At 36.0% G+C, this 22,829-nt stretch overlaps 1 protein-coding gene across 1 annotated transcript in view; it reads right to left on the reverse strand.

Moving 5' to 3' along the window:
• Window positions 1-275: 275 nt before the first annotated feature.
• The window catches only part of LOC120632073 (neuroendocrine convertase 2), an 85,100-nt gene continuing 62,546 nt past the window's right edge, over window positions 276-22,829 (reverse strand). The window contains exons 8-14 of the mRNA XM_039901849.1: window positions 20,732-20,844; window positions 17,548-17,748; window positions 7,247-7,322; window positions 4,989-5,146; window positions 3,224-3,394; window positions 1,896-2,013; window positions 276-783 (exon numbers count right to left, since the gene is read on the reverse strand). Coding sequence (XP_039757783.1) covers window positions 610-783; window positions 1,896-2,013; window positions 3,224-3,394; window positions 4,989-5,146; window positions 7,247-7,322; window positions 17,548-17,748; window positions 20,732-20,844 — 1,011 coding nt within the window. The 3' untranslated portion in view covers window positions 276-609. The remainder of the gene's footprint in view (window positions 784-1,895; window positions 2,014-3,223; window positions 3,395-4,988; window positions 5,147-7,246; window positions 7,323-17,547; window positions 17,749-20,731; window positions 20,845-22,829) is intronic.

Consider the following 22,829-nt stretch of genomic DNA (forward strand, 5'->3'; position numbering starts at 1 on the left):
TGGTGACTACGTGACATAAAACAAGGGATTTACCCAATATGATGTAAAGATTCCGGTGAATTTTCTTATTCATCACCGATTTACATCACGATTTACATAACCATTCATTATCACCATCAACTAGCTACCGGACGATTACAAGGTATGGGTCTTCTTTCAGAATAACAAGGGTTTAGGCCATAGTCCATCACGCTGGCTAAGTGCGGATTGGTAAGACTTCACACTCCTTTGAGTGTACTCTCCGGGATGAAGGTTTCCTCACGATGTTTTCCTTTACCGTTAAAGCAAGTGATATTTAATTGCTTCAATTAAAAATGCACATGACTCCCAAAAGTTCGAAGAGGTCGAACACGGTCATTCCGGAAGCCGGAAGAGAATCCGAATTCGCTTTAGGAATTCTCTTTCGGAATCTCGAAACCGAAATCTCTGGGCTATCACCGCTATAGAAACGATCATTATACATAGTCAATTTGGCGAAGCTACCTGGTTCTTCCATATTTTTTACGGTATAATTTAGTGGTTGAATTTGTCGATAATAATGGCCTCGGGTTTTTAAGACCATGAACGTTCAAGGAGGTTGCTCTCATTTCTAGATCGTTACATCAGAGTCTACTTTGTAGTCGCATTGTCTTCGTGCGCCTTCTTGACGACGGCTAGCTTGGAGTGGGGGTCTTCGGGCTGGAGCTGCGCGTACGGCGGGGCTCGCGTGCCGTGCAGCACTAGCGACCATCCTCGGAGCCAGCCGGAAGCCGAACTTGGACCTGATCCGCCGCTAAACCGCCCCTGGAAATTTAATATGAGAGCTAACTACGATTATAACATAAATCCGAGGAGTTTATATATTTTTTTAATGCGTTAATTTCTGGAACCACAAGTTAGAATTAAAATATATTAAGGGTAACGATTAAAATGTTTAATACATAATTTAAGACATTAAAATTCCAACTAAAATAGCGGATATTTATTGGAAATTAATTGCGGGATATGCTAATTGGATTTGATAAATATTTATTGCAATTGTTAGCCCAATTCATGAGGAAGGTTGAAAGCTATTAGGTATTAAAATAACGCTACAACCCTTAGTAGTTGTGCAATTGGCTGATACGACGCGGTAGGACGTGGAATGAAAGTTTGTATTGGTTTACAATTCAGTAGTTGTATGGGGAAGAAGAGGTGAGGAACCGCTAATTCATCGTATAAATGACTTGTAGGTATACCTTTCTATACTTACTAAAAGTAAAAATGTAGTATAAGTACTTGTTTTAGCCCTTCTTTGTGTAACAGATTGCACACATTGTGACAAAATCTGCAGCTTTACTTACGTTACAGATTACACCAACTACATAAAAATAACAGTCAAAACAATTTTTTTTTTTTACAAAAATTAAAAACCTAGGCTCGGTTGTAAACCAACAGAATTCTTCTCTTTAATTATTTATTTATTAATTAATTTATTTATTATGTTTATCTTTATTTTACGTGTTATTAAGTAGGTACATGATTCCTTTAGATGCTTTTTGAACTCACATTTTTCTTGATTTTTTGATAATTTAATTTTAGTGTCATCCCTGTACAATTACAATTATAGTAACCCTGCCCACTTTACCAAAGATTTGACTGGTAGAAAATACCTCCGGGTAACACTGAGTATTCCAAGAAGTTCAAACAACATCAACTATTTTTATGTCCATGAAATTCTTTACAACGAATAAAATACTAAATCTTCTTGACCATTTTTCTAACTAGATGGTTAACGGCTTCTATCTTGACAGAAAGTAGAAATGGAAATGTGGCTTTGGTGCTTGTGAAATCGATCACATATACAAAATAATAAGTCGACAGGCGAAACTCAGATCAGTTTCGCGTATGAACATATATTCCACACACAAACAAACCTCTAAGGTCCAAACACCCTGCGGGTACTCGCCCCACGTGTGTGTGGTCATGAAGGGCCACTTCGTGAACCCGTCCCGACTGTCATCATCGTTCGCGCGGCGGCTCAGTATCATTGATCTGCGGAAAAGCCATTGGTTGGTCGAAACTTTCAAATTAAAAATTCAAGCCTTCAAGTTTTGAAACGTCACGTCAGTCTGTTTGTAGTGACTCTACCACCGGTTTGGAAGCAGATTCTACCAAATTTCATTACAAATTCAAAATTCATTTAATTAAAGTAGTCTTCAAGTCGGTTGGAAGCACATTCAACAGAGAAGAGCCGGCAAGAAACTCATCTGATTGCATTGCCATCATTATTTTTCTTGTGTATTATCTGTTAAAGAATTTTCAATACCAGCCTGGAGTAATACGTGGTAAATACGGCGGTGGCAACTCACATGCTTTGAAGAGCATGTTAAGACGGCGTTTGGATAATAGTAAAAGCCCACCAACCCACTTTGGAGCAGTGTGGTGGGTGATGCTTTTAAACCGTCTCTCCTATGAGAGGCGAGGCCTGTGCTTAGCAGTAGGACGTTAATAGGCTTCGGAGGATGATTTATAGTAGAGATAGTATGAGATATATATATATATTGACAGATAGTCTTTATTGCACGTAGCAATGTAAAATAAAGTATACAAAGAAACATTAAAAAAGTATACCAAAAGGCTTAAGTAGGTATGCCTTCAGCTTAAATTTTTCCAGACAACTTTTGGTTTTAGGTTTGGTTTTGGTTTTTAGGTTTGCAAAGTTTCAATCTAATACGGGTGCAGGTGTGTTTCTTTTCTCTGTCGACTCGATTTTCACATTGATATACTGGTTAACATGTTTGACTATATATGTAGATAATGAAGTATGTTTTTTGGTTGATCTAAACATATATATGTATCTAGCTGCCCTATGAAGAAAATTCTCGGTACCCTTAGTACAAGAGGTGCTCGCTCGCAATCGAGGCTTCGTTTTCGAGTGTTAAAATACTTTAACATTGGAGTAAAATGGATCTTATGTAATTGTGATAAAGCCTACAATTCTTCAGCTCGGTATTTCGACAGATTATTTGTAAAATAAAAATCTGAAGCGCAGGATTTTCGACTATAAACGACATTGTGGTTGACGTTGACATATTTTTGGAATAGGGCTAGTTGCAAGGACGGAAAATAACGTATTCAATTTAATTCTCGCGCATAAAAGAACGCGGGCAACATCTAGTCTTCTAGAAAAGAGGAGGTCTGTACCAGATTTAATTGGGCAATATAAGTTGATGATAAAGTTGACGATGATAAAAGTAATTACCTAGTGCCCATGGGGCTGATTAGGAAGAACTCTAGGTCGCCACGTCGCGTCGCGTTGGCACTGACAACCGCTTGGACATGCTCCAAGTAGCGTACCTCGCTTGGAGTTCCAGCGCATGCCGTCGTGTCTATGTGCAGTTTTATAGACTCCTCGCCCTCTGGAGGTATCTCGCTGTAAGAAACAACAGTAAGAACAGTTAAACCAAGTCTTGTACGAGCGCGTCTTTGGTGCGCAGGGTGCGGGATAGCTCCAACAAAGTTCTGAGGATGATTGCGGCTAGACTGGCCTGTCATTACCAGCATTGCTGTGATAGGCACATCGCAATACCAATGCCGCCTAGATAGTATTGAGGGATTGTTCTTATTCTTCCTTTTCTTTAAAAGAAAATTTCTTTCTTTTTTTTATTTTTCAATTGGTTTATTTGGATCAGATTTAATTTAGTTTTTTTTTTAATTAATTTATATTTGACATGTATATATTTTAATTGCATTTAATTTTATTTCGTAACTGATGTTAAATTTTATGGTTAACGCCTGAAATAAATGATTATTATTGTTATTAATGATTTACGGACCAAGCAGATGTCCCACCACCAAGCATGTGTGATGGTAATTGGAAAACCATCGCCTATAAACAGAGCAATACTTAAACTTACTTATTACTTGGACAAAGGGTGGTACGTTGCAGGACATGTCCTTGCATGTGACCTTAGTGGTAGTTCTTCCGCGGACGAGCACTGTCACAAAAAGCTCTTCTTATTTGACTCCAATTCCAATTCTTATTTGACGCGCACGCAGATAAACCAAAACCCCACAAGTAATCTGAGCATGTCCCAACATGCTCAGATTACTTGTGGGGTTTTTTGACCACCAAATTTTGTTAGAACCACCACTAGGTATTCAGATTGAGTTTATATTAATATTATTATATAAACTAAACCACTAGGTATTCAGATATCAACATTGGGAATACTGGATTCGTTCTTAATTCTCCAATAACCCGAAGCCTAAAGAAAAAAACTTTGAAGAGTGTTTGTCCTATCTGTGTTGAAGTATGGATCAGAAACGTGGAAACTGACATTTAGCCTTGTCCACTTGTCCTAAATCCGTAAGAAATTTAAAGTTAGCGATATTATTTAGATTATTAGATTACGCAGATGAAGTGGAATGACAGGCCATCTTATTCACAAATCCGTAAGCGCTGGGAAAGACAGCAAGAGAAAAAGCACAGCTTGTAAAGATTTTCGTCTTCCGTGGCGCAACGGTGAGCGCTGTTAATTTAAGCACCAGGTCCGGGGGTCGATTCCCGATAATTTCTGAATTTTCTCTGTTCTGGTCTGGTGGGAGGCTTTGGCTGTGGCTTATTACCACCCTACCGACAAAGAGGGGCCGCTAGGCGATTTAGTGTTCCGCTGCGATGTCGAGTACAAACCGATTAGGGCTATGACTACCATACTCCCTAGCAGGTTAGCCAGATACAATTTTAAATGCATCATCACTTACCACCAGGTGAGATTGCAGTCAAGGGCTAACTTGCAGTGGAATAAAAAAAAATCACCAGCTCTATGACCCGATAATTTAAAGAATTAGCGGAAAGAGTTAGCGGAGAGAGTTAGACATCGGATCGTGCGTCGAGACTCTCAGAAAGCCTTATATCAGGCAGTGGATGCATTCAGCATCTTGTTATATGTTTGGATTCAGGTATGATGTAAAAAGTATACAGTGTTGCCAAATACAGGCCCATGCGACTTTTAAATAATACTTACGTATGAGTGTTCACAGAGCCAGCCTCACAATGATACCGGGGTGGCACAGACCGCCAGTTGGCAGCCAGAGCTGTCATAGCACCAGCGTCCAGCACCCCGAACCCAAACAGATGATTGAACTCCAACCCCACACCGTTCATAGTCCAGTGGAAGCGACCCTGAAAGTTATTGGTACTTATATGAAAAATCGTACTGCACTACAGGCCACGGGTCCCCTCACTCAATGAGAAGGAGTTAAGGCAGTGGTGTGCATAGAGGGTATGCACAGAGTATGCAGATGATATAAAATGAAGAAAATCTCCAGTACGAGTTATAAAAAACTCAAGGATAGACTTTGTAAGAGTTATTTGTAAGAGGTTGCTTGGAAGCATCCGGCTCCGCTTTCAGCTCTCACAAGATAGAAAAATGAATGTTAAAATACAAAATGTAAATTGTTGATGTTGGAAAAGAGCAACTGCTGAGTTTCTTGCCGGCTTCTTCTCGGTAGAATCTGCCTTCCGAACCGGTGGTAGAATCACTACAAACAGACAGACTTGACGTTTCAAAAGTGCTTATATTAGGCCTACTTGAAATAAATGAATTTTGAATTTGAATTTGAATTTGAATATTAAAAGCCTTAAGTGTTTAAACCCCTACTGGAGATTTTCTTCATTTTATACCATTTGCATACCCTGTGTATACCCTCTATGCAGTTAAGGCCGTAGTCGACCGCTCTGGCTCAGTGCGGTGGACTTCACACACCTTTGAGAACAGTATGGAGAACTCTCATGTATGCATGTTTCTTTACGATGTTTTCCTTCAAGCAAGTGATATTTTAATTGTTTAAAACGTACTTAGCTTAGGAAAGTTAGATGTGCTTGCTGGGATTCGAACTCGAGCCCCCGATAGTGAAGTCGAAGCGCTATTAGCCCAGTTGGTAAGACCAACTGGGCTAATAGCGCTTCACAAATCCTTATATCTCATGCATTTTGGCAGGCTAATATTTCGATATTTTTATGAGAAAAAGATTGAAGCGGTAGCCTAAATGTTATTTTGTGTTTAAAATCTGCATTTTGTAAGGGAAGTTTTCCCGCCTCTTCTTATAACATAAGATTTGTAGTTAACAGTACGGTATTCTTAACCAATGGACGAAGGGAAGAAATTCTTATTTGTGCTGCATAAATTCATTCATATGTCGTATTCAGTGATAAGACAAAACATGGTTAAACGATAGGCACCGTAAGTGTCAAAAACTACGTTCATTATTTTCCCCCGTTTATCTAGTTGTTATACAAACATTATGGGAAATCTTATCTATCAATTGCGTAGTAGGTGTAGCACCTATTGATAAAACCTGTAGTAGCAACAAGAATGGCTGTCATAAATGCTGTATCCGCTATCAACCATGTCGCAAGCCATGTTCAAAAGCTCATTGTGTTAATCCCGATTGTTTCAGGCATCGATAACATGTTTTGAACCGATTTCTACCTACAGTAACACGGCTTTTTGCCTTTTATTAACCGACTTACAAAAAGGATTTCTGTGTTGGATCTCGTAAAATAGTAACTCTATTCGAAATTCAGTTTTTTTAAGTAGGTTTGCTTAATAAGGACTTTTGAAAGGCAAGTTCTACTGTTTATAGAGAATTTTAGGTGTATATAGAACAGTAGTTTAAATGTATTTAGTTAAGCGACACGTGTTACTCTAGTTTTTGTAGTTTATAAAGTTAGTTGCTAAGATAATCTTTAAAATTTTTTCTTTATTTTTTTCTTTTTTGAAAAAACTGTCATAGTAAAAGAAAATTCATTATTAATAGTAATAGTTATACAAAGCTATTAAAAAACACTAGTGAAAAAGGTAGATTCTTCCAGCAAGAATGTAGCAAAAAAACGGTACCCAGTTGCTTCTTTTGAAATTGAACATGTCATATTTCTATCTCGTGAAATATTAAAGCAGTGTGACCTTATTTCTAGCAACCTTAAAAACGATTCTGTAGTATATGGCACGACTAAACTCATGCTTTGGTAGGCCATAAAACTAAAAAAAGTGTTGCAAAAAAAATCCTTAAGCAAATAACTATTTCTTAACTTAAGCTTGACACTAGGTATGATATTTAAAGATTAGAAATAAAATACTTTTTTTTTGTTCTTTTAAATACAAAATATTTCTTCATTATAAACCAAATAATTGAGAGTGGGCTTATGTAAATACCTGTACCTTCTTTGTGGGAATTAATATGAACTAAAGTTCATTGAAAAAGTTTAAGTCAAATGTCTTACCTTAGCGTCGTACAAAGAGTTTCTCTTCGATGTTAACACCGACAGGTGCTGAATGTCGCGCCAAGTTAGCTTTGGGCTGAAAAATTAAGAGGTTATAGGTTTTTGCATACTCTCCGAAATTCTTATTCAGTTTAGTACTAGTTATCAGTTTCTCTTAACTAGCTGTTTTCCGCGACTTTCTTTGGATATATTAATGCCCGCAGGATCCCTTTGTTTCCCTGGCTAAAACAATCTTTAAAAGTTCTCTATCTCTGTGCCAAGATTTATCAAAATGGATGCCACAGTTGAGTCTAACATTGGAAGGTCACACAAACATGTAGTAAAAGTCTTGAGATACTCTCCACAAGAAACTATTCCAAGGCAATCATTTACATAAAGTAGCGCAAGAATTGTCTTTGAATACTAAATGCTCAGTTTTAATACACCATTAAATATTATTGGCGTCTTAATAGTTATTAGAAACTAGAAGCGTAACACGAAGTAGTGGTGGGTTTTTTTTTATTAGGTACCTGCTGACTGACTGCTGAATTATTTAAGAAAAAAAAAAAAGAATTAGTTAAGAATTATTTCTTAACAATTATTCATTGTAAAGTCAACATCTCCTGAGGATGCTCCGGTTTCGGAGCGAAACGTGCGTAGAGGGTACATTGCCACGGATCTGTTTGGTGTAGAGGATACGGATTGAAGTAATTATATATTAGACCATACAGATTCTGCTGCTGTTCGCGGAGTATAGCAAATTAAGCTTTAATGTATATTATGGATTTCCGCAAAGTAACGCCTGCTTCTATCCAACTTTTTTTTATATAAATATACTACGACAATACGCACATCGTCATCTAGCCCCAAAGTAAGCGTAGCTTGTATGGGTAATGGGTACTAATATGCCTGATGAATATTTTTATGAATAATATATACGTAAATACTTATACTATGCAAATAAACACCCAGACACTGAAAAACATTCTCGTTCATCACACGAACATTTTCCAGTGGGAACCGAACACACGGCCTTGGACTCAGAAAGTAGGGTCGCTGTCCACTGCGTCAGTCGACCGTCTGATGTTGCCGTACATTGTTCAACAAGGGGGTAAAGATTTATCTTACGATACGGGCGCCGGGATTAATTCCAAGCCAACGAGAGATTTTAGAGTAGCTCACGGCCGCGGCCCTGGGCGTAGAAAGGGTGTTACATCTAGAATCCTGAGAGTAGCGAGGGGTTTAGGGGCGCCCAAAACAAAAGCAGCTTTAACCCTGAGTTGAACTCTACCTACTCTATTTTTTTTACAATATATACTCTATGGTTCGCGCTTCACAGGCTCTGGTGAGTGACAGGGATGTAATCATAAGTAAGAGCGAGAAAGCAATATTAGAATGAACAGATTTTAATCAGATACGCCGTGCGTACGAAGTTCCTTATTCAAATCATAAAAGCCCCTAGGAACTCCAGTACAACATTACTTACCCGCTAAGCTTATAGGTATTTTTGATGCACTTGACATGTCAATACTAGGCTTACATAGCCTCCTCTTCCCCTCGGACCTCGATCAGGAGTAGACGCGTAAACTGTGTTAATTTCAATTTTTATTTTGTATAATTTTTATTCTAAATTAGTAGAGTAATTTATTCAATATATTAGGCGTGCATAAGTGTTAAGGAGTTGTATGAAACGTAGTGGCGATAATTAAAAACCCGCTCGACGCCATTGCTGTTACACGCACCGCCCCTGCAGCGCAGCCATCTTGCGGTGGGTGTGACATAGCTGCTCACGCGCCGCCTTTTTCGAAACCATTTTGGACGGAGGTGAATCGACTATTGCTGCCCTGGTACTGCGACGTTGATACTGATAAAACTAGACACACACAATTCTGCATTCTTCGGTTCCGTGTGTAGCTCAGACCATCCACAACATAGATACTGCAAAATAGAGAGGGCTTCTTTGCTTCTCTGTTTCATTTTTTTTTTTTTTTGTGCCTTTTTCTTCGTCTCTGGTCCAATAAGGATGATGGATAAATCTCTGTCAGAAACCAACTTAGATGGTATTTGCAGTAAAGACACCACACCACCAAATTTCACATCGCTTCGATACAAAAGAAAACGGGATGAGGTTGGCTCTGCAGATTTTAGGATCTTCCAGGAAGAGATGAGAGATATGATCAAATCACTTTTTTCCGTGCAGGAACAAGAGTTAAAAAAGATTGCCCCCACACTCAAGGATATACAACAGTCGTATCAAAATATTGAGAAAACGATTGCATTCTTGTCTGCACAGAATGAAGAATTTAAAGAACAAATTTTTAAATTGGAAACTCAAGTTAAGGAAGACCGAACGTATATTGGTGTTTTAGAAGAAAAAATAGAGGACTTACAGAGAGGAAGTAGAAAATCAAATTTTGAAATAAAAAATGCTCCAAAGAAAAGTAATGAAACGAAGGAAGATTTAATTGAAATGGTCAATTGTTTGTCAAAATGTGTTGGTAGTAGCTTAACTAATGCGAATATAACAGACATATAAAGAGTGCGTGGGAAAAGAGAGGGCATTACTAACACACCAATCGTTGTTGAAACCTCTTCTACCATACTTAAGTCTGATATCTTGAGGTTGTGTAAAATGTATAATGTTAAACACAAATCTAAATTGTGTGCCAAAAATCTAGGATTCCGCACCTCAGAAGACACTCCTATATTTGTATCAGATCAGCTTACCCCTAAGGGAGCCCGTCTTTATTTTCTTGCTCGTGAACTGGTGAAAACGAAGGCATACCGATTCTGCTGGACAGCGTTTGGGAAAATTCATGTAAGAAAGGACGAAAACTCCCCTATCATTACTATAAAAGATGAAGCTCAGATCTCATACCTATTACGTGGAGCATGACTAAGACACTTTGTTATTATTAATTTATTTTTATTAACACTAAATCTAGTTTTAAACTGCTGGTCAACTAATTTTTATTTGCTTTTTAAAAATATGTTACACTACTACAATACTCACACTTGCACTCAAACATCAAACACATTACACTACAAGAATATTGATATATTCCCGTTCAAACACACGCGTCATCATCAGTGGCTTAGCCCCACACAATTCATGCTAAGAGTCATTACATCCAGTCTTTTTCTATTAAATTATGGATAACACATCACTAACTCAATCCGACCTAGACAATGCAGAAATTTCGCAAGCAGTGATATGTGAAATATCAGATCTTCCAAAGCATATTAGTATTAATAACAAAGGTCTTACTGTCCTTTCTCAAAATATTAGAAGTATTTATCGTAACTTTGATGACTTTTGTGTGACCTTGTCCCAGTTAAATCACGAACCTGATGTTTTGATTCTTACTGAATGCTGGCTGAGCCAAAATAAGCCTATTCCTCAACTGAGAAATTACATCTCTCATAATTCTACTATGCATTTAAACCAAAATGATGGTGTAGTTGCCTATACTAAAAATACAATCAAGGTTAATGTTAAAGAAGTTCAGCTAGTGCATGCATCATGCTTACAATTAGTAACAAATAACAACAATGTAATATTAGGCATCTATCGCTCGCCATCTCATAACAGTGCTGATAGTTTTATTGAATCTCTTAACTCGCATTTAGAAAATATTAAATCCTACAAGAATATCACAATAACTGGTGACATAAATATAAATATTATTTCAAAACTTACTGAACACACGTACGAACGCAACAATAGAACAAATTACCTTAATATGCTCACTCTTCATGGTTTACTTCCAGGTCATTTACTACCAACTAGGGAAGATAATTGCTTGGATCACTGTATGCTTAAATTAGAGAAAACCAAACGTAGTGCTTTTATAGCTGTACTCAATACTACTGTTACTGACCATGCCATGCAACTTCTTCACTTATCAAATATAGTTGGTAGCAAATATAGATGTTCAAAGATCAAGACAATTACTGACTTTAATGAAGCACTCAAGAGTCTTGCTAATAAAAACATCTCTATACTACTACATTGCGATAACCCTAATATATTAATTGAAGAATTAACAAATAAAATTAAAGATTCTCTAGACGAAAATACAAGAACTTTACTAATTCCTAAATGTAAACGTATTATTAAACCGTGGATAACTCCAGGAGTCCTGCGTTGTATAAGGCACAGAAAAAAGTTACAGAAAAGTTTTCGTGCTAATTCTTTTGATGGTAACTTAAAAATTGTTTACAAAAGATATCGCAACCATTGTAATAACTTAATTAAAAAACTAAAACGTAAATTTGAAAAAGACCAGTTGAATAAATCTACAAAAAATTATAAAGCACTTTGGAAAAAGAAAGAACTAAAGAACATTAAAAGTTTTACTAATCTGAATATCTCAAAAAATAAAAATACGGATCTCCTAAGTATTAAGCCTTCCCCTTCTGAATCTGTTCATCTTGTTAATACATATTTTGCTAGTGTTGGAAAAAAACTGGCCGAGAATATCCTTCTAAATAATCCGCAACAAAAGCCACCTAGGCTCATCACCTCTAACTACTCCCATTATTCATCATTTGGCCTCCTTGAAACTGATTTTAAGGAAGTTAGTGACATACTTGTGAATCTAAAAACGGGTAGTGCATCAGGGTGGGACAATGTCCCAACAGAATTTCTTAAACTAGCTAACAATTTGATTGCTCCCATCATTGCGCACTTTGTTAATCGTTGCTTCAGTACAGGAAATTTTCCTGCTATCTTAAAAAAATCGATTGTTACACCAGTCCATAAGGGGGGGAACCACTAATGATGTTAGTAACTTTAGACCGATCTCAGTATTACCTGCTATCTCCAAAGTTTTTGAAAAAATAATCAACATACGACTGCTTATTTATTTAGAACAACGCAATATATTATCTGAATGCCAATACGGATTCAGACGAGGTAAGTCTACAGAAGATGCTGTATCAGCACTTAGTACTCTCATCGTAAAACAGTTAGATAGCAATAAAAAATGTCTCACAGTCTTCCTTGATCTTAGAAAAGCTTTTGATACTGTTTCGGTGCCCATTCTTATCAAAAAACTCGAATCTATTGGTGTAAGGGATACGACATTGTCTTTGTTTAAGAGCTATCTGAGTGAGCGTACCCAAGTAATCAAGATTGATGGATATATTAGTAGGGAGATAGATATTAATTATGGCGTCCCCCAGGGTAGTGTTTTGGGTCCAACCTTATTTTTAATCTATATCAATGAACTGTGTAATCTAAAGCTACAACATGGACAAATCTTTTCATACGCAGATGACACTGCCATTGTGTTCACTGGCAACTCTTGGGAAGAAGTTCACAGTCATGCTGAGAGAGGGCTCAGGAACATTTCTAAGTGGCTGGTATGGAATCTTTTGACGCTTAATACAGAAAAAACTAAATATATGTGTTTTACTATCCGTGAATGTACACAACCAGGTCAACATCTTAAACTTAAGATTCATACATGCGGACAGTTACGCAATGACGCGATCTGTGACTGCCCGGTTATACAGAAAGTTTCGACTATTAAGTACCTCGGTGTAGTGCTAGATCATCGAATGACTTGGTATTTTCATATAGATTTAGTCTCTAACAGGATCAGGAAACTAATATGGATATTCAAAAGCCTGAGACATATAGCTTCTAAAAAAATTTTGAATACGGTGTACATAACTCTTGTTCAATCAATTATATGCTACTGTATAACAGTCTGGGGTGGTGCAGCCAAAACGAAATTTATTGAGCTAGAGAGAGCCCAACGATCTCTTTTAAAAGTAATGTTCTTTAAATCTTATCTGTTCCCTACTTCACAACTCTACTCCACCTCTGGGATACTTTCAGTCAGGCAGCTATATGTTTTGAACATAGTTCTTAGAAGGCACAAATCTTTACCGTTTATAGCTTTAAATAAACGTAATCGATTTGTTGTGGCAAAACCTCTTCGCACCAGAACTGTTTTTGCGCGAAATCAATATTTCTCGCAATCAAATTACTTATATAACACGATTAACAGAAAACTTAAAATATATCCGCATAAATTGCATGCATGCAAAGAAATATTAAATAAATTTCTATTAACATTAAATTATAATGAAGTGGAATCGCTATTAAAACGCATAATTTAATATTAAGTACAATTATAGAGGTTAAAACACACACACACACGCACGCACACGCACACGCACACGCACGCACACACACACCCACACGCATACTCACACCCTCACGCATACTCACAAACACGCACGCGAATTACTTTACACTTTAAATATATTGTAATGTCATTTTTCTTTAATGTTCATTTTTTTAGTTAACTTAATTTCTTCTGTTAAGATGTCTATTATTTTTAATATCAACACAAATATTTTTGTTTGTATACCTACCCTCGTTTTTATGTTTATTTCTTGTTATGGAAGAGCGGTGTCTTCTGACACAGGGGTAGTAATACTACCCTTAAAAGAAGGCTCCAGCCATTAGTGTTTAAAGTAATTTTATTTACCCAAATAAACTATTTTTATTTTTTTTTTATTTTTTTTTTATAGCCATAGCCATGAGTCATTGTCAAGTGTTGTGGTAAGATTATTATATATTTGTCCAATATCGATGACCCTGACCAAGATTTATATATACATAAAAAAATAATAAATAAATAAATATACTACGACAATACACACACCGCCATCTAGCCCCAAAGTAAGCGTAGCTTGTGTTATGGGTACTAAGATGACTGATAAATATATTTTTTTTTTAATGAATAATATACATAAATACATAGAATATACATATAAACACCCAGACACTGACAAACATTCATGCTCATCACACAAACATTTTCCAGTTGTGGGAATCGAACCCACGGCCCTGGACTCAGAAAGCAGGGTTGCTGCAAACTGCGCCAATTGGCCGTCCAATATACATAATCACGCTGTCACTCACTTTCCTGATATAAAATAGCGTAGGCACTTTTTCTACCCACACACATTTCCCGGGCGCTTTATTTTCGTTTTATCGCCAATGAAGCTAACGTTACCAATATTTCTAATTAAAGTTGGTCCTTTAGGGATTTTTCTATTCCATTTGACACTTATACCTAGTGCCTCGTGGGAGCACGGAAATGTCTGAAGGACGTGCTTTAAGAACGGCAATCTACATATTGTATATATACTACCCATTATTAAATATGCTTACGTAATCCATATTTACTAACATAGTCATATTTACATACATAGTCTTCCTGTTGTTATAATCTTTTGATCACTTTCTAATGAAAACTGTGTTTATCTACTCCCATGTTTTATATAGTCTCTAAAAGGTTCTGAAAAAGTTAGCTAATTGCCAACATTGTCATAATAACCATCATAAATTCCAAACGGATGAAATGTTGTACTGAATTTCATTATAACACCTTCCGTCCTTTGTTTTTTTTTCTTCGCAAAGGGTTACTTACACACAGACAGCAAATTTCTTACTGATCGATGCGTGGATGTGTATGAATTTCATAAAAAGAACATTGTCATTCATGAGCGTGCCCGGCTGAACGGCCCACGCCGTAAAAAAAAGTATATCCCCGCCATTTTACTTCGATATTTTTTTTGCTTTGTTCACAAAGATAATAGCGATTCTAGTTACATAAATAATAAAAATTGTATTAAATGTAAATATTCCGCCGGGTACATCATGTTTAAGTGAATTTTAATAATTGCACTCTGAAAATGTGTTATTACTGCAACATTAAAAAAAAAAATTATTAATGCTTAATTTATTTGTATATACTCATTAATGTAGGTACGATATTAGGTTATTAGGACTGGTTGATTTAATGCTGACAGTAAGCTAACTGCTTCATATTATGGGGTTAGATAAAGTCTTGTATGAAACTGTTTATTATTAGGTATTAAAACATTCATGTGATACTATGATAAACCCACACTCGCGTTTTAATACACCTTATTATGCAACAGTTGAATAAATAACTATTAAGGAAAGAAAAAAAAGAAAGTGGGTTAAAATAAATGAAATAAAAAAAACCTTTGGAATATTTTTATCCATTTTTGAATTTTTAAAACATAAATGATACATATTATTATACTTATAAGTAATAAAATGGTATGAGAAGTAAGAAGTTTTCTTCGCTTGAGATCGCAATTTGGTATGACAATGTGGAGCCACAATTCCTACTAAACCCAATTTTCTGTTTTATGTACTTTTTGTAGTGTACAATAAAAACATTCATTCATTCATTCTCCCTCAAACTCGGATCCGAAACCAGGATTATATGCAACATAAAAAGATTGTTATATGCATGGCAAATATGTATGAAAAACCCAACTCTTTGTACCCAATAGGCTCCGAACTTACTGGAGCGATTTTAACCATTTTTTTTCACAAAAAGAAAGATAAACTGTCACAAAGTAATATAAGCTATATTTTTTTTCAATAAAACTAGAGCTCTTTAAAAATATTGCAATAATGTTAAGTAAAGTAAGATAAGTAGAAAAATGTTGCCTGTTATATTCAGTATACGGCGTGCGCTGAGAAAACTATTGTGTTGTTGATACATACAAGTTAATTATTAGATGATGAAAGTATATGGTGTAAGTATCACTATTAAGCTATAAGGCCGCCTTATGTATTCTACTTCTTTTTATATGTTTCTGTTTATATTATATTTGAATATGTTAATGTTGTGGTATAACAATAAAGAGTTTAATAATAATAATTAAGTAGTTTATTATACCGGAAAATCCAAGGGAAAAAGGATGGTTCGCGGGGGATTTGTGAAAAACCTCAATTAATGTTGACGATGTCGCGTGCAACAGTTAGTTTAACGATAAAATTGCTGTTTGTATATACTAAAATTATTCATCTGGCTTTTGTATTTGGAGAAATATTAATCCTTACTTTGATGACATCGTAAAATATCAATTAGGGCAAGTGTCGATGATGTCATACATAATAATACTGCATAAAAGTGTGTCGGACTGTCTGTATGTACGAGTATAATTTTCATAGGTTGTCATTTCCAGAGATAACTATTAAGTCATCAGGTTAACCTGAATACGAAAATAAGCTACTATTTATGCGGAACAATATGTTAGTAGGAACATTTCATCAGTAGGTTACATTACATTTTCGACGATGCCATGTTTCAAAAATTCAAAATTCATTTATTTCGCTTTTGAAACGTCAAGTATGTCTGTTAGTAGTGACTCTACCACCGGTTTGGAAGGAAGATTCTACCGAGAAGAAGCCGGCAAGTAAATCAGAAGTTACTCTTTTCCAACATGCCTTTACAATTTAACAATCATTAATATCTTGAGTGAGATTCAAGAGAATCGACTTTCTTTCAAGCAACCTTGTATTTTATACTGATGTGATTAATTTGTTTATATTTTTATGTCACTTTTGTGCAATTGATATAAAAATATAAAAACACTGCCAAAAAAAAAAATATATAAAAATAAAAAAATATATAAATATAAAAATATATAAACTTAGATAAATATTATTTTTATTCTTCTACAAGTAAGCTCTTAAATCTTACCTGATCTTAATAAAACAGAGCTTCAACATATTCTGCCATTTGTACAAATGTCTGAATCATACAGGTTTACGATAACACATTAACAAAACATTTTAAATCAAATTAATATAATTTAATCGTAAATAATAACTAAAACTTTACTTATTCCCATGTAATTAAACTTATATTTATATTGATTGTATTTTTTGCGGTTTACCCTGTAAGGCGTATGACAGTTATAATATTAAACCCATACAGGTACCCGGGAACTCCTACTTGTGAGACCCCAGCGCAACTTTGCCACAGGGGTCGACAAAAATATGTATAATTTAAAAATGGGGGTGGTCATAGATTTCTGTTGTTTGGTAGTAACTAGTACTTAAGTACTAAACATGTATGCGAAGCTAACCCTACTAAATATACATTATACCCAGTTCGTCATGTCTTGTCGAGAAAGCTTTCAGCACAGCGTGAGTTTGCCTGTACGTAAATACTGTCCTTGGAAAAAGGATACTCTAAATCCTTTTATGCTAACGTTCACAAAACTATGGAATAGTATTAAAAAACGCCGCGCTAGAAAAATCGATGTATAAACAGCGAAAGCACCGCCCAATCGACCTTCTATACGATGTTATATTTTAGATAGTGGAAAAAGTTTTTGAACTAGCAACATTCCACGGGTTTGAAGTGAGATGTGCGCGGGGCGTTTTCACTGTCTCTGGACTCAATGCACTGTATTCAATAATGGCCGACTGAGTTCGGTATGCTCTTAACTCTGTGGTTTACACTTACTTTGCATGTAGAGCCAATGCGAATACCCCAGCAGCTTCGGGTGCAGCTGCCGAAGTACCTGAATGGGTGGCTGTGCATTTCCCATAGAGGTCTGTTGTAGCGACACCGGTGCTGGGATCGCGGGCACCGTTGCTGAATGTGCTGGCGAGGGTCGAGGAACAGGATTCGTCGTAGTGAGCGTTTTGACCATCATTTATTGCGCTGTATAAGAGATAATCAATTTGTCAAAGGTAAAGGAATCCATCAACCTAGTTCTTAAATCTTAAATATACTAAGACAATACACACATCGCGCCCCTAAGTAAGCGTAGCTTGTGACTATGATGACTGATAAATATTTTTATCTATATATATATAATGAAAATGGTCTTCGTTTGAGGCTCAATCACGCCTAAACCACTGATCGTATCGACATGAAACTACCACCATTCGATGCGAAATTTTTCCTAGATGGTTTATGGCTATCTATTTTTTGAATTCCAACATTCCTTCATTTTTTTATTGCTGTTTTACTTTTATGAACATTTATCCCGCTAATAAAAACAAAAGATAAGCATTTTCTCTTGATTCTTTTGTTTTCATGGATTTCAACAGAGTGTATTAAACGGATTATGGTTTTTTACATTCAGCTAAGAATCTACTCACGGTAGTGGAGAACGGCTGGACCAATTGGGCTTTTTTTATCTTCAGAATTGTCAGGAGAAAGTTTTGTATGTAAGAAAATTTTAAAAAAGCCCGATAAAAAGTTAAAAATATCGATGATAATCGAAGAATTCCCATCTATATAGTCACTCAACACGAAATCTCGGGATCCATAAGACTTAGAAACGTGAAACTTGGTAGGAATATTACTTTTGCTATGTAGAGGTCAGCTATGAATAGATTTAAAGAAATTCATTCCCCAAACGGGATTGCGGGGGCGTTAACAATGAACAATTACAGTTTTTTAAACTATAGCTCCTATAGACTTCAAATTTGGTAGGAATCTTCTGTAAGAGGTGTAGAAATAGGCTATGAACGAATTTTACGATAGCTCACCCCACAGGGGTTGCGGGGGTGGGTATTAACAATTAATATTTTTAATTTTCCAGCTAAAGCTTCTACAAGCTCCAAATTTTGTAGGAATTTTCTATAAGTGATGTAAAAATGATTTATGAACAAATTTTACGATATCCCATCCCAAAGAAGATTGCGGGGGCGTTAACAATGAAAATTTTCAATTTCCAAGCGATAGCTCCTATAGACTCCAAATTTAGTGAGAGTATTCTATATGTAATATAAAAATGATCTTCGAGCGGATTTTACAATGAATCACCTCCAATAAGGTTCGCGGGGGTGGGTGTTAACAATAAAAAATTTCAATTTCGAAATATAGCTTCTAAAAATTCTAAATATGGTAGGAATCTTTTATTATTCACATAAAGAACATCTCAAAATGGATTTCAATAAAGTCTACTTCCGACAGGAATTGCGGGGGTGGGTGTGAAAATCTAAAATTTTTATTTCTAACCTGTAACTTCTACAGACTCCAAATTTGGTGGGGATCTTCGTGTATGTAGGGATATTCGTGTATTTCCTTACAACAATCGTCTTTTTGGCAGCGGAGAAAAAGTCATTGAGAGGTTTCAAAAACTTAACTTTACATGTAGCTATCCAATCAACGGACTAAGAATTTTACATTCATTTTACTTTTGCAGACTACATAACCGACGATTTCTTTTATTGCGGGATCGCGGAAATGTAACAGATTAAAATGAATGCATTTTCCAAGCAAATGAGATGTGGAAAAGAAATTTAGTTACTTATTCCAATAGAATTCATAAAAAACATGCACAATTAATTTTCTATAAAAAATTGATGTCACGGAGAAAATTTTAGTTAACAGAAAATTCGTCGCACTTAAACCTAGACAGATTTCAACTTCACATATGAGACTTGCAATGACTTTAACTTAAACTTTTAATGCTCATTTCAAATTTTTTTCTTCATGTCAATTATTATTAATTTTTGGAAGAAATGCACGGAAATGTTATAATGATTACACATTGAAAGTTACAATGAATATTAGTGAGAAAAATCACCTGGATGAAAGATACAGGCTAAATCGATGGAATTTGGAATTTGAGTAAGTCTAAACAATATCGATGCTTACAGTTCTATCCGCGGGGCCTATTTATGTTCATACAAAAATAAAAAAAAAGGAGAATAATAAAAATATGAAAAAAAAAAAAAAAAATGAAACATAAAATGTAATTTATTTCCTTTTTCAATTCGCCCAGCGAAGCGGGCTGGAAACGGCTAGTAGTAATATACATAAATACTTATAATATACAGATAAACACGCAGACACTGAAAACCATTCATGTTCATCACACAAACATTTTGCAGTTGTGGGAATCGAACCCACAGCCTTGGACTCAGAAAGCAGGGTCGCGGCCAACTGCGCTAATCGGCCGTCGTAGTTAATGCCCAAGTTGCTAATATTCCAAAAGTGGGCCAAGCTTGCCCAATATACGCCTTATAACTCTTCATTTAAAGGTATACTCAAATTATAGAAGGTATGGTAGTAAGGTAACATAAACTGGAAGATTCCGAAGAATAATGTTAGGTGTGTTTTAGAAAAGAGCAATCAAGAAGCAAAGCTCCTGGTATCGTCCTTTATCATCCGGTATTGAATATAAAGCTTACCATAGCTACTCTAACATCTGTAGGTGAGCTTGGATTGAGATTACAGTCTAATTAATAAGTACTTTTGAAACGTCAAACCTGTAGTTATCTTTTACTCTACCACTGATTTACTTTTATTTATTGATCTCACCGAGATGGAGCCGACAAGACACTCAACAGTTGCATTCTTCCAAAGTTAACATTTTATAATTTAACAAACATTTTCGCTAAATACTTACTCAACCTCGGCATTAAGAAATTTATCGATTGTTTAGTTACCTCGCTGTGCAGATGTACCTTCCCAAAAAGGGTTGACGACAGACGATCGTAAATACTATATAAAAAACAACAAGTTTGTCTTTCAGTTTGAAGGAGACATGTTCTTCCGGATAACGGAAATACGTCCGGAATTACCTTCGGATTAATATTATATAAGCGTATACTCTACCTTAAGAAGGGCTTCCGCAACTTTCGCAAACGATACGCAGTTACAACTTATGAAGGTGATGATAATTCACCTGTTGATGGAGACGGTCCACATAGAAGCTGCATAGCCGTCGCAATTACAATCATCATCCTCGCCGCCATCACCGCTCGCCCACACGTAAATGTTTCCCAGCCCGTTCCGTCCCTGGCAAGAAGGAATATCAGCAAGTCAATAACACAGCACTGCATGCATAGGGATCAACATTTTTGTCCCGATTACATCCACAGACAAGGTATTAACTTTAACTTGTCCACCTTCCAAAGCACAGCTACACGGAAAAGGTGACCCCCACAGGAGGAGTTTACCCCCGTTTGAAATAATACGGATATTATTTGAAACTACTTTCGCCCTTACCCGGAGAGTAGATAAAACTGTGGTAGAAGATAAACATTTTGTGCTCATGTTAGGCGTATGTACTGTCATAATCAGTGGTGTGCACAGGGTTTCTGACCAGAGTATGCATAAAGAAGGAAGATGCCATAAAATGGGAAAAACCTTCGCATTTATGAGTTATACAAAAATTTTAGGGTAGGCAGAGCTTTTTTGCATGTATGAAGTGCACGCCACTGGTCATAATACTTATCTTCATTATCAGCTCATTACCGGCCCATGACAGGCCACAGGTTTCTTCTCAGAATTGTGAGGATTTAGACAGAAGCCACCTCGCTGGCTTAGTCAGTATTGGTAGGCTTCACACGCCTTTGAGAGCATTATGGAGAATTCTAAGGCATCCTGGTCTCCTTAGAATCTTTTACTTCACCGTAAAACATACGAGTAGCCCCGACAAGTTAAAAGGTATGTTCCTACAATTTCAGACAAACCGACTTCTTATCCACTCGACGATTAACGCTGTTAGTGTTATTAATCGAAAGTTTTGTAGCGACCAAAAATATATCAATCATTCTCCAGCACTGAATGACATCCGCCCTTTATGTTCTATTGTTATGAAATAAATACCTTCAAAAATTACAGCTATCTACAAATTGTTTGGTACCCCTGGGAAATTTGCGACCTCCCCAACTCGTGATAAGATTCCGCCCTTGGGGACTGTGATAATAATGTTTGCGGTTATCTTTTATCATAAAAACCGTTTGTGAAATCTTTTCTGTTTACATAATTTGAATTGGTTTTTTTTTGAGACTCGAACGTAATTTATTTCATCCAATACAAATAAAGAAGAGGTCGTGATTTTCCTTCGACAAATATATGAAAAACCATATGTCATTTCGTTATTTAATCATCTGTACTAATAATAAAACTAGAGAGTTTGTTTTATTTTGTTTGTACACGCTAAACTCGCAAATTACCAATAGGTTTTAAAAAAATCTTTGCATTAGATCACCCAACTCTTAAACTAGGAAGGCTAGAACTTCACAGAAGCCTTTGTAACCTTTTAAATTTACACTAGTAAGGGGTGTTAAGCAGGGGATGAAAGTTCAAAGAAAAGATCATCACGAGTTCTATCGATGAAAATTGGAATTTAGGTTCAAAATTAAAACGATAAAATAGAGGTTTAAGGATTTATTAGTGGGTTTAAATAGAGGATGAATCTGCTAGAACGCGCTAATCCCCGAAAATATCAGTTTCTAAAAGCTAAATAAAATTTATAAAACAGAACCCGACTGGGAGCGTCGGGTTCAGGTTTATGATTTGTTTTTGTACGAATTTCAAATAAAAAAATAGGTATATACTTTCAAACTTACGGCCAAGGCCCTTCTACGCCCAAAGCTGTCGAGAATACCACCTCTGTAATTCGTTCGCAACGGTTTAACGCAAACAAGTGGTTAAATTCCAAAGGTACACAATCCTCCGTAAAGAGACTTTCAAATAAACATCATTAAATGAGTATCTGGTTTTTGCTTACTTTATTTATAAAGCCTATTTGTTTTCGTGTAAGTAACAAGTTTATTTCGAAACGTTGATTTTCTCTCAATTTATATTTTACCAGTTAAAATTTTGCTGGAAATTCGTATTATAATATATTATCCGTATGTATGTATTAAGTTGATCACACACTGTCGCAAGAATCGCAAGCGTTACAAATATAAACATGGTGCAAATGTTTACCTCAGCAGATGCATCGAAGTATTGCGGATAAACTGAGCCTGCACGATGCGGATTCATGACTT

This window comes from Pararge aegeria, chromosome 19, assembly GCF_905163445.1.
Source record: "Pararge aegeria chromosome 19, ilParAegt1.1, whole genome shotgun sequence".
Classification (NCBI taxonomy): Eukaryota; Metazoa; Arthropoda; class Insecta; order Lepidoptera; family Nymphalidae; genus Pararge; species Pararge aegeria.